This window comes from Balaenoptera physalus (assembly GCF_965194825.1).
Source record: "Balaenoptera physalus genome assembly, chromosome: 6".
Classification (NCBI taxonomy): Eukaryota; Metazoa; Chordata; class Mammalia; order Artiodactyla; family Balaenopteridae; genus Balaenoptera; species Balaenoptera physalus.
The window spans coordinates 43,759,352-43,773,302 of record NC_138885.1 but is presented as its reverse complement, the minus strand read 5'-3'; the positions used below and the strand labels follow the sequence as shown (position 1 = coordinate 43,773,302).

General features: G+C 32.9%; 1 protein-coding gene across 2 annotated transcripts in view; it reads right to left on the bottom strand.

Annotated features, from left to right (window-relative positions):
* The window catches only part of ACVR2A (activin A receptor type 2A), an 86,532-nt gene that overhangs the window by 28,474 nt on the left and 44,107 nt on the right, over positions 1 to 13,951 (bottom strand). For both annotated transcript variants that reach the window (XM_082465017.1, XM_082465018.1), the window contains exons 2-4: positions 7,473 to 7,680; positions 3,897 to 4,006; positions 3,545 to 3,699 (exon numbers count right to left, since the gene is read on the bottom strand). In XM_082465017.1, coding sequence (XP_082321143.1) covers positions 3,545 to 3,699; positions 3,897 to 4,006; positions 7,473 to 7,680 — 473 coding nt within the window. The remainder of the gene's footprint in view (positions 1 to 3,544; positions 3,700 to 3,896; positions 4,007 to 7,472; positions 7,681 to 13,951) is intronic.

Genomic DNA, 13,951 nt, shown 5'->3' with positions numbered 1-13,951 from the left:
AATTAGAAGGAAGATTGTTGCAGAAATGCACAACAAGAATGTAAGATCTTTTCCAAACTGGTCTTGAAATTAAACTTTGAATATGGAGACATGAATATGGGGTGAAATGCAGAAGACACCTTAAGACTTCAAATGTGTAGTATGTTTCCCTTACCTACTTCTCCTGTCCCTCAAAAAAGTCTTGAATAGCTAGGCCATTGGCACTATCAACTCAGAAGCACAAGAATCTTTACCTGCAACCCAATCAATGTTCATAAACCCTATTCTAAAATGTGTGCTAAAAAAATTTTAATGGAAAACAGATGACTTGTTTATTTCCCCTTCTGTCCTCTGTGAGACAATGTGATCATGTTATTGCTCACTTTAGTAGTCAAGCTACTCAACATCCCAAAATAGGAAAATAAATTCCCTCTTAGAATGATTTTGAAATGGCAGGGATGTTTACCGAATTATCTGAAACAGCAAAAGCGTCTGCTTTCTGAAAAAAGAGAGGCAGGACAGCATAAGCAGTAAGAGCAAAGCTTTAGTGTCAGAGTCCTTGGTTCAGATTCCAGCCCTGATACTTGTGAGCTTTGCTCGGTCTCAATTTCTTTATCTATAAAATGGGGATTATAACACTACATAAACAACCTTGTGAGGTAAAATCAGATCAGTCCTTTCCACACCTGGCTGGTCACCAGAATTGCCTGGAAAACTTACTAGAATCATAATATCCCAGGCCCCATTCCATACTTTCAGGGGTGTGGTCCAGGAATTTGTATTTCTTAACAAATTCCAAAGATGATCCTTACATACTGGTCACAACTTGGAAATCATGGGGAAATTTTTATGTATTTTTTGTGTATTTTATATATATATATTAATACATCTATGTAACTTACCAGTACTCTAGCACACTGTAAATGTTCAATTAATGCTTGATACAATTAACAATCATTTTTTTGAAGCAGAAATAAAACTGAGCATTTTGTAACAAGATGGCCACTAAGTAATCTTGCAGAAGTAGTCTGCATAAACAAACCTCTCACCAAAAATGAGACTTATAGCATGACTCTATACCATTTGAAACAGTGAAAGATGACATATATGAAGTTCCACATTGATGACAATGCTCCTTTTCCACAACACAGTTTATGACAGAAGGAAAGCATAAAGTCAGGCATGTCTTAAATTTTTCATAACAAAGCCTGACCATTCCAGGTCATTCCATCACAAAACCTTTTTAAGTTCCTTCCTTATTTTTCAGTAATTCATACAATTCATGCAAATTCACCAGAGAACAACACAAACCCTAAATAAATGTGTACAATAACATTAACCATTGCAACAAATATCTAAAACCCACAGAGATGGATACTCATTGAGCATTCCTAGTTCTTATTTATGAATAATAATCCATCTTTCCTTTCTAAAAATCCAAACCCTTGAATTAGCATTTCTAAATAAAGTGGCCTCAAATATACGATATCCAGCCCTTTAAATAAAAATGTCCAACCACACTTTTTTACCAATATTTTATATAAATCAATGTTATCTATAGGATTACATTATTATTTTTAAAGTTCTATTAAGAAATTTAACAAATTTGTTTTTAAATGTAGTTTCCAGTTTGTTTCTATCATATCACAAATCCAGGGTAAATTTAGACACTACTATATTACTAAATACTCTTTCTTTTTTTTTCTTTTCTTTTCTTTTTGTGTTAAATTCACAACAATTTAATCACTAATTAGAGACAATATAAGAAAACAAAACAAAAAAAAGTAGATCTCTATGAAGCAAACTGACTACTTTGCAAAATCATGTACAGGAAATAATCATTTTTGAAAATAGAATTATATAAGCCCAAGGTGGCATCGTTATTTATGTCATTACAATCTGCACAAATACATTTAAAATAGTCTTTGTACAAATATTTTGTTGTACTCACCATCAAAGTAAGTAAAATGGAGCTTCCTAAAACCCCCTATCAATATATTTTATGTGTCAAATTTAATTTGCATTTGTCCATAACTCTCCTTTTGAACCAGCATCACAAACTTCTGAATTGATATGATTACATTCAAACTGGAGGTTTAGAAGGAAGTTAGCTCCCACATTTATTTCTGCTGGTGATCCTAATAAAGGCAACTGCTCTTACGTTACTGAAAGAGACAGCTTCACAAATCAATGCATGTCACCAACAGTAAATACTCATTCTTTTAAATGTAGATGTTAAATAAAAAATAGTTACCACCAACAGAAAGTAAAGTGTATTCTATGGACATTTTGGAGTAAACTACATATATTTATCAGGCACTAAATTTTTAAAATTTTAAAGTACTTTTAAAAGTGATTTTTAACAAATCTACAAGTTATCTACTAATGTTAAAAGTTAAAATATTTCAGCTGTACAAAATAGTGTGTTTACCTAATTTACTAAATGAGGAGTTTTACCTTTGGGCTTATTTCTCCATATACACATCTTACAAAGATTACAGGGATCAATGATCTAATGCCAACAGATTGCTTCAAGCACTGAGAAAGGAATATGTTATGTAAATAAAGCTTAAAGTGAAGAAGTTGTTTTGGTCATTAAATTATAAAACTTTACCATTTTCTTCTACCAAGTTTTAACCATTAATCCTAGTGGTATTAGAGAAACAAAGTTAAACCAAGAGATCCAGAAGGCTGAGGTAATCTGATCTTAAGAGTCAAAAGAAACACAAACGTGAGTTTAAAGACATCTCAAGCAATTAAACCAAAAATTATCACCTTTCCTCTGCCTGTAGAATGTTAACTACTTATATTAAAAGTCCTTGTAAAGCACTGAATCAGCTCCAACTGTCCACATGATAGTGAGGAAAACTTCATGAATTTATGCTGACTACCTACCTACCCACCACACCTGTATTTTCAGATATATTCGGTGTCGAGGGAGGGAGAATCAAGGGCATTAAAAAAGTTTTCAGACTTCAGGACACGTTTGATATGCTGCAAATAAAAATATATATACTTGGAACTACAAACAACACATGATGAGAACTGTTGCCCCTCTTCCCTACAACAACAATTTTATAGATATATCCTCTTGATGCCTTTGTGAAACTTCTCTATCCCACATTCTTGGTTACCTTACTGGGTCCCTCACCATGGTTAAAAGGATTTTTTGGCAAGTAGTTTTGAAAAAGACACAACAACTTAGGAATGGAGGAGAAAATATAAGGGCAAGAAAGGGCTATGATATCACTTCTCCATCATCAATTACTTCTCAAGAAAGACAGCAGAGTATATCCCACGTTTTAAAGTACTATAATGACAGTAAAACTCTCCAAAGAAGAACTGGAATGGGAATACTCTTTATTCTACTCCACTTCAACCCTTAAGATTAGGACACAGCAAATTAATAAGTTTGCAAAATTAGCTATAGTTCCCATGACAATAAATATTCAAAAATTAACTCCAAAGGAAAATGATTTGTAACAATCTACTGTGGTTTCACCACAGTAATATTTCTTTAAAATGTAAAATCTAAAACAACACAAAGTACAAGACAATAACTTACTTGAGTTGGAACAAGCACAGGAGGGTAAGCCATCTTATGATGCCTGTACACCCAAAATGCACAAATGACAATCCCCGCAATTAGCATAAGTGGCACCAAAGAATAGAGCAAGATGTTGTAATAGGGTGGCTTTGGTGTAACTGGATTCGAAGTAGCTGTGCAAAAGAGGAGGAAGAAAACCACTCAGATTTGGTCGACAAAATTTCACAATAAATATTTATTATAGTGTCAAATTTTAGGAGAAAAAATAAAGAGTAGGAGAAGATGGTAGTAAATTATTCCATCAACACAAATATGCTTTGTTTTCAATCTACTAGTTGAACAGACATATGCATTTTCCCTGTGAACTTACGCTGTGTGACTTCCATCTCCGGAAAATAAGAAAACCTTTCATTACACATATTGCCCTCACAGCAACAAAAATATACTTCAGGGCTATCTTTTTTTTCTATACAATCAGTCCTATAAACAAAAAGAGGAGAAATAATTAAAATCAACATTATTACTCTGAATCTACAATAGGTGTTTTTCTAAAGTTCTCAGAGATAAAATAATGAATAAGTCATTTATTGTCAACTTTGAGATTTTTATTAATATTCAATAATCAATTCTTAAAAGACAAAAATGTTCCTTGAATCCTATTATTAAATCTCATCAGAAAAATAAATCAAGAGCTGATTTTGTAACAATCACATTGGCTCCTTGAAACCACTTCTTTAATTTGGTTTTTAATGATCAATCTAAGGCAACCATCTTTTTCATTGTTTGTTTAATTAGTAGAAAAGCTTGAAGAGGAACATAAAGCCAATGAAGAAATTTGGTCTAGGAGTGCTTTTACTTACAGGAAATATAGCTTTCCCATTTTATGAATACAATAACTCAACACTATATATAAAAAACTGTATGTGTGTGTACACATATAAATACATACCTATACGCCTATGTATACATATAAATACACAGGCACAAAATAATTCCTGTTCATATCTCGTGGCAGAACATATTTCAACATCAGAGACCTAAACCAGGCTTGGGAATTAAGCCATTTTTGCAGAAGATTTAAATTCCCTGAACACAACGAACAGGGTTAAGGATAAGCAACAAGAGCAATATGTAACAACAAACATACAGGCCCTAGTAACTCAAAAACTGACTGGAGGTGGGTTGATTTAGGGGGTAGGGGGAAGGCAGCCTTCTATATAGGACCTGAGTTACTGAAAAGATAGGGGTTTAGCATCTAGATTAAATCCTAATCAACCACTAAAAAAATAGCTATACCTAGTTTTTAAAATCAGATATTTAAATACTGCTAATAACATCAGGTAGATTTAAAGACACATTACAAATCAACTGTGAACTTTTATAATGGCTGTTAGAAAATAACAAGGTTGAATTTAACTCTAAAGTGAAAAGCTCAAGAAATTTCAGGGAGAAGGCAATTTTAATAAAATCAAACTTTGAAATAAAATCTATACCAATGTCTATTTAGTAGAAAGTAAAGGACAAATGAAAGCTAAATTTCTAACAATTTATAAAGAGAAAGTTACAAATTTAAAATTTAATATTTAGAATCATGAATCAAATCATAGGTTAACGTGATTAAATACCTAGCCTAGTTAACTGAAGTAAATTATCAATACTTTTCACCATTCAATTTCATTCTTTTTACCACTGTCTTTTCCTCCACACTTTGACATTTCTTGAATCTTCTTTTCCTTTCTCTTATTTATGTTACTACCTTTAATATTTGTTTTTTAATCAAATTCAGAACATAAAAGCAGAAATTCACATACTTTTAAATTGGCATTTAACCCCTAGAAACAAAGCTGATGTAATTATCACTGTAAGAGCAGGCATTTGCACTGAACAACTCACTCACATTATCTAGCAAAGTTTAATATCCAGTAATACTGGTTTTAGATGAGAAGCACAGCAGCATTTTACAATAAAAAGAACAGGGATCCCTGATTTCAACTAATTAATAAAGACAGTTTTGAATAAAGATGACCTCCAAACCTCATTTTTTCCCTTCTTCCTCAACTTTTCTTTTTTTATAAATTGAGATATAATTTGCTATAACATTACATTAGTTTCAGGTATACAACCTAGTGATTGGATATTTGCATATATTGTGAAATGATCACCACAGTAAGTCTAGTTAACATCTCATCACCACACATAGTTACAAATTTTTTTTTCTTGTGAAGAGAACTTTTAAGATTTACTTAAATGTTGCTAAGTTCCTTAGCAACTTTCAAATATACAATACAGTATTATTAACTATAGTCACCATTACATCACATCTCCCATTATATCCCCAGGACCTATTTGTTTTATAACTGAAAATTCATACCCTTTTGACTCCCTTCACCCATTTGCCCACCCCTCATCCCCGGCCTCTGGCAACCACCAATGGTTCTCTATATATATGGGTTCTTTTCTTTTTTTTTTAAAGATTCCACATACAAGTGAGATCATATGGTATTTGTCTTTCTCGTCTGATTTATTTCACTTAGCATAATGCCCTCAAGGTCATCAGTGTTGTCGCAAATGGCAAGACGTTCTTCTTTTTTATGGCTGAAAAACAGTTCATTGTATACATAGACCATATTTTCGTTACCCATTCATCCACTGACAGACACTTAGGTTGTTTCCACATCTTGGCTATTGTAAATAATGCCGCAATAAACATGGAGGTGCATATATCTTTTCATGTTAGTGTTTTCGTTTCCTTTAGATATATACCCAAAAGTGGAACTGCTATATCACTGCTATTTTTAATTTTTTGAGGAACATCTATACTGTTTCCCTAGTGGCTCACTTACTCTTTCATAACAGCAAATATCACTTAATGATCACCTCTGTTAATAAAGAAGCTAATAATCAGAAATACAGCTAAAATGTATAATTACAGAGTAATAATCCCCAGAAAATTCAAAGATGTAGAAGTATATCCTAAATAGTAAATATATACCTAAATGACAATTTTAATTTTCACCAAAAGTGGAGCTAATCCAATTTTCATGAGTTTATTCAACACATTTTACTATTAATCACATATGGCCAATCAACCACAGATTCGTGGTAATCTATTAAAGCCCCTGAAAGTGGATCAGGATGTAGCTAGAGTTCCGTGAGTGTATTAGTTATTTGGCTCCAAAAAGTCTGGTTATCTAGGATTCTGTACCTTCTGCAGTCATCAGCACCCACCCTCAGTAAAAATCCTGTGGCCCAGGCAGTTTAAGTGATCGGCCAAACATCTAGGGACACCTTGCAGAAAGATCACAGGCAGTCAATGACATATCCACTATATTTTATTTCCAACAGAATAAAACAATTTAAACAAGATTTTTAAAATAAAATGTAGCTTTCTATGAGGATTGTGTTAGTTCTGATGTAATTCTGAATGTCAAGTTAAAATGTCTCTTGGGATAAAGAACAAAGGCCTACTCTGCAAGGAAATGTAGTGAGATCAATTTCTTCCAGATACATAAAGAGGGAAACTAAAAGGAAATTAAATACTATGATTAAGCTTTATTCTCCTTCAGGATAGATTTTCAACAGATATATTCTCTCTTAAAGCAATTTTAAAAATCCTTTTTCCTTAAAATTGGTGTTTAAAAAAAACCTATAACCCTACAACATATGGAAAGAAATGTTTCTTATCTAAAGTTCTCACTACTTGATAGATTATTCAAACTATATCGAAGATAAAACATAAACATGCTATATTTATTTTTTTACTTTAAAATATATATCTTGTTATTACAACATGTTATAATGGTCTTCATAATCCCATCTTAAAAAAGAAACATTTAAGTGAAAATCCATGCATTGATCTTTCTCCTTTTAAAGAAATGGGGGTGGGGGGAATGGAGGAAATGAAAATTATTCAACACTATCATAAAAAAATAAAATGTGTTCTTACCTGTCATAGCAGTTGATATCATCCAGCCAACAACCTTGCTTCACTATTTCAATGGAACCAGAAATATTCTTCCAGGTAGCAAAACAATGCCGCCGTTTATCTTTGTCACCATAACAGGATTCAACACCAGTTCGATTGGTTCTATCTCTTTCCCAATTAGCATTATAGAAAATACACTCCTGAGTTTCTGATCTACCAAGTATAGCACCTATAAGATAATAAAACGACAACTTTTAATATAACTGTATTTGTTCTTAAACAGATTGTCTCATCTCCCAGTATACGAAACTTCAAATCTCCCTAAAATGTCAATAATTTACTGCCTTACTAGTGTTATAACATTGGGTTCAGGTTTCCAGGTCAATCTCCGCACTTTAAGTATAATAAACATAATAATAGAAAGCAACCACATATATCACAAGGTTTCTCCGTAAAAGGCCAGTTTCACTTAAGAATGTCCTTGATGGAAAGCAGTACAGTTGTTAATTTTTTAAAAATCTTGACCCTTGAGTAGACTTCTTCTCAATATTGTGTGACAAAATGGGAACTAACCAAAAGCACTGCTGCTACACACTGAAGTACAATGATTGCCTCCAGAAAAAGCCCTTGCATGATTGAGTTGTGAACTAAACCAACCAAGGCTATTCAGACTTGAGTATTTGGCAGAAATGTTCCCAAAATGAACCAAGTAAACCTGTTACTTCAAGAAAAACACTGACAGTATGCACTGCCAATAATAAAATATGAGTTTTCAAGCAAAAATAAGAATTTTGGAAAATTTGTACTTACCACCACCATTAGCCTGACACCTTCCCAATACTTAAAGAATTTCTGATGAGTGGTGATATTAACAAATGTGACTTTTAAATACAGAATAATGAGATGTGCCAATATTTAGAAGGTCTATATAATTCAGAGAACCAATATTTTCCAAGTGAATTATGCATGACGCTTGAAAAACACTCATGGGCAAAAAATCCATACAAAATTCAAGATAGCCAAGTAGATTTTAACATTACAGAGGACAAAAAGTTCATTAGTGGTTTCAGATTCCACACTGTAACTAACTTTTAAGAAACTATCTCTTGTCTTACATGGAAAAGCAAGGGAACTGGAATACCCAAAATAATTCTGAAAAAGATGTACAAAACAGAATTCATCCTGTTTGTTTGTTTGTTGGCCGCACTGCGTGGCTTGTGAGATCTTAGTTCCCCACTCAGGCATTGAACCCGGGCCATGGCCATGAAAGCGCCAAGTCCTAACCACTGGACCGCCAGGGAACTCCCCATATTACTTGTTTTTAAGACTTGTACTAAAGGTTCGGCAATCAAGACAGTGTGGTCTTGGTAAAAAGACAGACACATGAACCTACAGGACAGGACAGAGAATCCAGAAATAGACCCATACACATACAGTCAATTGATACACAGCAAAGGTACCAATGCATTTAGCAGAGAAAGTCAACAACTGACGCTGGAACAATTGGACATCTATATGCAAAACAAAGAACCTCAACTCATATCAACTCATAGCTCATGCTGTATTCAAAAATTAACTCTAAACACATCACAGACCCAAACTAAAACCTAAAACTATAAAATTTCTAGAAAAAAATGAAAAATCTGGTGACCCTAAATTATGAAAGATTTCTGAGAACACAAAACACATGAGCTACAAAAGAAAAAAGTGGTAAGTTGAACTTCATTAAATTTGAAACTTCTCTTTGAAAGTTAAGGAAAAAAATTCAGACTGGGAGCAAATACTTGCAAATGATATACCTTAAAAATAACTGATATTCAGAAAATATAAAGACCTCTCACAACTCAACAATATGAAAACATACTACCCAATTTCTAAAAACTGAGCAAGAGATTCAAATAGATGCTTTATCAAAGAGATATGAACGGGAAATACTACATAAAAAAATACTCAATATCACTAATAATGAGGGAAATGCAAACTGAAACTAGATCTAATACTGATTGGAATGACCAATACAAAAACAAAATGTACAATCTCAAGTGCAGGTAAATATGTAGAGCAACTCGGACTTTCACACATCGGTGGTGGGAATTCAAAATGGTCCAGCCACTTAGGAAAAACAGTTTGCCAACTTCTTATAGTGAAATGTGCACCTACCATACTACACAGCAATCTCATGCCTAGGTATCTACCTAAGAAATGAAAACGTATGTCCATGCAAAAATCTATACATTAATGTTTAGAGTGGCTTTATTCAGAATCACCAAAAGCCAGAAACCACCTGATATCTAGCACTGGTAAATGGAAAAATAAACATCTATACAATACAAAGAAGTGAGCTAGTGATAGCTGCAACCAAATGGATAAATTGCAAACACACTATGCTAAAAATGAAGACAGTCTGAAAAGGCTACATATTGTATGACTCCATTTACACAATATTTTGAAAAAGGCAGAAGTACGGGTAAAAAAATCATATCAGAAGCTGGGAGGGAGGGGAAAGGACTGATTACAAAAGGGCATGAGGAAACTTTGGGGGGTGATGGAAATATTCCACATTTTTATTGTGGTGGTGGTTGCATTATCGTATGGGTTAATCAGAACTCACAGAATTGTATATCCAAACAAAATACATTTTATCCTCTGTAAATTATACTTCAATCAACTTGACTTAAAAAAACAACAATATCAAAGAAACTACACTTGCTGGGTTTTGGTATAGTATCAAAGAAAAACATCCACAATTATCTTAAAAAAGGATTAAAATTTTTCTAACTATATATCTGTGTATGGCCAAATTTCCTTCATGTCAAAACAACACAACAGATTGTTGTATCACAACAAATTGAGTGGAAAAAACAGATATAAGAATCCAGTTGTCTTCTACTAAAACAATTAAAAAGAGATCTGTAACAATTTCACTAATTTTTTTGTTGTCTTGGAAAATATTTTTCATAAAAATCTATTCTTTTGTTAACATATAATGGATTTATTGTCACTTCTAAATAAATTTTTTTTTTAATTTTCTGTCTCAATTTCTAATATGACGAATATTTACAGATACAAACCACATAAAAACTCTTTGGGGTAAGTCTAAAGAAGTTCTGAGACCAAAAAGTTTGAGAACTGCTGGCTCTACAATGCTCTAGCACAGAGATATAATTATAAGCTGATAAAATCTGTGGCAGTAATGGTGCTGTGGACTTCTCAACTACGGAAGAAATAATAGTGTGAGCGGACATGTAAAACTGTGGCTGGTAACACTATGTCCATTGTATTTTATAAAAGAAGGGCTGCAACTACTATTCATCTGTATATTAACAGTAGCCATTTTGTAAATTATTCCTTTTCAGAAACCTGTTGAAAATAACAGCAAATTAAGTTTCCTCCTTTACTAAATACCACAAAGCAATCATACTCTGCCCATATTATCTCAAAACAGGGGATGGCAAACTTTTTCTGTAAAGGGCCAGAGAGTAAATATTTTAGCTTTTGCAGGCCATATGGTCTCTTTCACAACTACTCAATTCTGCCATTGTAGCACAAAAGCATCCAGAGGACAGTAAATGAATGAGCATTGTTACATTCGAATAAAACTTTATTTACGGACAGTAAAATTAAATTTCATGTAATTTTTACATGTCACAAAATATTATTTTTTGAATTTTTTTTCCAACCATTTAAAAATGTAAATATCATTCTTAGTTCACAGGCTGGATTTGACAGGCTGTGTGGTCAGCTACCTCTTTTTTTTTTTTAAGTTTTTTTTTTTTTTTTGATATGGACCATTTTTAAAGTCTTTATTGAATTTGTTACAATATTGCTTCTGTTTTATATTTTGGTTTTTTGGCCGTGAGGCATGTGGGATCTTAGCTCCCTGACCAGGGATCGAACCCACACTCCCTGCATTAGAATGTGAAGTGTTAACCACTGGACGGCCAGGGAAGTCCTGGTCAGCTACCTCTTGAAACAACATCCTAATTCCCACATTCTAGCTAACCTGCCTTTTCTTTGTTTTGTTTGTTGGGGAGGAGTCTTCTGTGAACTATCATGTGTAATTCATGTTAAAAACCACTATTAATTATTTTTAATTTCCAAAAGAAGACTCCATTGAAGCACAGGAACAACACTTGAACTAAATAAAACTGACCTCCCAAAAAAGAACATTGCCTATGACAAAAATGCCAAATAGGTTTTATCTTTGGTGTCAATTCCAATCAATTAAGAGTGGCTGCCAGGAGCCATGTACTGAGAGATTTTGAGGTAAAGGGTTTTGAAATTAGTACAGAAGGAGGGGAGAAAACATCAGTATCTTTTCTTTGCCACCTCTGGTCTTGAAAAAAGATAAACAAATGACTATTTTCTTTATTTCTTTTAATACTTCTTAATATTTAATGGTAAGTTAAGATTTCAGATGATTTTCTAGATTTAGACTATCACTTGATTGATATTATCCACAGATAGAAAGAAAACTGCTTAATGGGGAAAATGACAATCTTGCCACCCCCCTCCTCAAGCTGATTGGGTAATCAGTCTCTATCTATCACGTCTCCAACTGACCACTAAATATAATAACATGATAATTATAAAAATAAACCAAGTTATATGTATTTTTACGTTAAGCTCACACAGTGACTTTAAAGGTGTAGTTCTAAAAAGGATGACAAAAGTTACCTATATTTACTAGTTTTTAAGAGCATATCCCAATTTAAAATTTTCTGAAACTTTAAATTTCTACCATAGGTTTATTCTATCAAAGTAATTCCAAATAGTTAATATGACTTTCAAAAGAAATAAATGAACATAAAAGGTCTGTGTGCAGGGTTTATTATAATGGTTCTTAACAAATGATGTGCATCAGAATCCCCTATGTGTTTTCTTGAATTCATGTTTGAGTGCCATTTTGTATGCCCGAGGAATGAGTAGTTGAAAAGTACATGAGGGGCAGCGGGCAGATATATAGATGTATAGATACTGTATGTATGTTTTCTTTTCTCCTTTTGGCAAAGAGCCACTGGTGATCTAATGTTCCTCCCCAGTGAAGTACCACTGGCTGTGACCTGAACTTGGAATTTAGTTTACAAACTGTGACCTTGAACAAGTTACCAAACCTTTCACTGTTTTGTTTCCACATATGATTCAATTTCCCTAATAATTCCATAATTATTATGGATAATTCCATAGTTTCATAACTCACACTCAGGCAAGTTATAGCAAATCAGTAAGTCTGGTCACAGAATCTAGTATCAGAATTATTTTAGATAATAGTTCTATTTCCAAAGTACTGCTTATACATAATGACTCATACTGACCATTTCATTTTTCCTACCATTTAAGAAAGAAAAAAAAAGAAATACACAGGACCTGAAATTTGTTAGAACATTTGGCCATAAAGTAGGACTGTAAAAGTCATACTCAAAATCTGAAATACTCCTCCCATGAGGAAAAAGTAAATTGTACCTACTGCGACTGCACCTGAGGACAATTAGGGTTTTGTTTTTTAAAAGCATGAAGTATTAAAATAATACATCAACACTAATTTTACACAATCTCTCCCAGAAAAAGATGAAGAGGGACTACTTAACAACTAATTTTCTGAAGCCAGTATTACCTTGATACAAAAACCAAAGACAGAACAAAAAAGAAGAGGGATAATACAGGCCAGTATCTCTCACTAACTTAGATGTAAAAGTTCTCAACAAAATTTTAGCAAACAAAATCCAAAACTGTATTTTTTTAAAGTAATACATCACAACCAAGTACAATCTATTCCAGGCATGTAAGGTTGGTTTGATATTCAAAAATCAGTAAATGCAATCTGCCAAATAAACAGGCTAAAAGAGAAAAACCATACGCTCTATCAGTATAACAGGAATAGACAGAAACTTCCCCAAAGTCACAAAGAGCACCTACAAAAAAACCTACAGCCAACATCATACTTAATGGTGAAAGACTGAATGCTTTCCCTCTAAAATCAGAAACAAGGCAATAATGTCTACTCCCACCACTTTTATTTAACACAGTACTGAAAGTTTTAGATATTGCAATAAGGCAAGAAAAAGAAATTAAAGGCATACCAATTGGAAAAGAAGATATAAAACTGTTTCTATTTGCAGATGAAATGACTGTCTATTTAGAAAATTCCAAGGAATCTTCAAACAAAAAAAATGCTAGAACTAGTGAGTGAGTTCCGTAAGATCACAGAATACAAATCACCACACAAAAATCAACTGTGTTTCTTTATACTGACAATGAACAAGTGGAACTGAAATTAAAAATTAAAAGTACCAGTTACAATTGCTCCTAAGAAAATAAAATACATATAGTCTAATAAAACATATATAGGATTTGTATGATGAAAATTATAAAATGTTGATGAAAGAAATCAAAGAAGACCTAAACACTTGGAGAGACATACTGTGTTCATGGATTGGAAGAGCCAACATAATAAAGATGTCAATTTTCCCTAAACTGAAATATATAGGATTAATCCAATT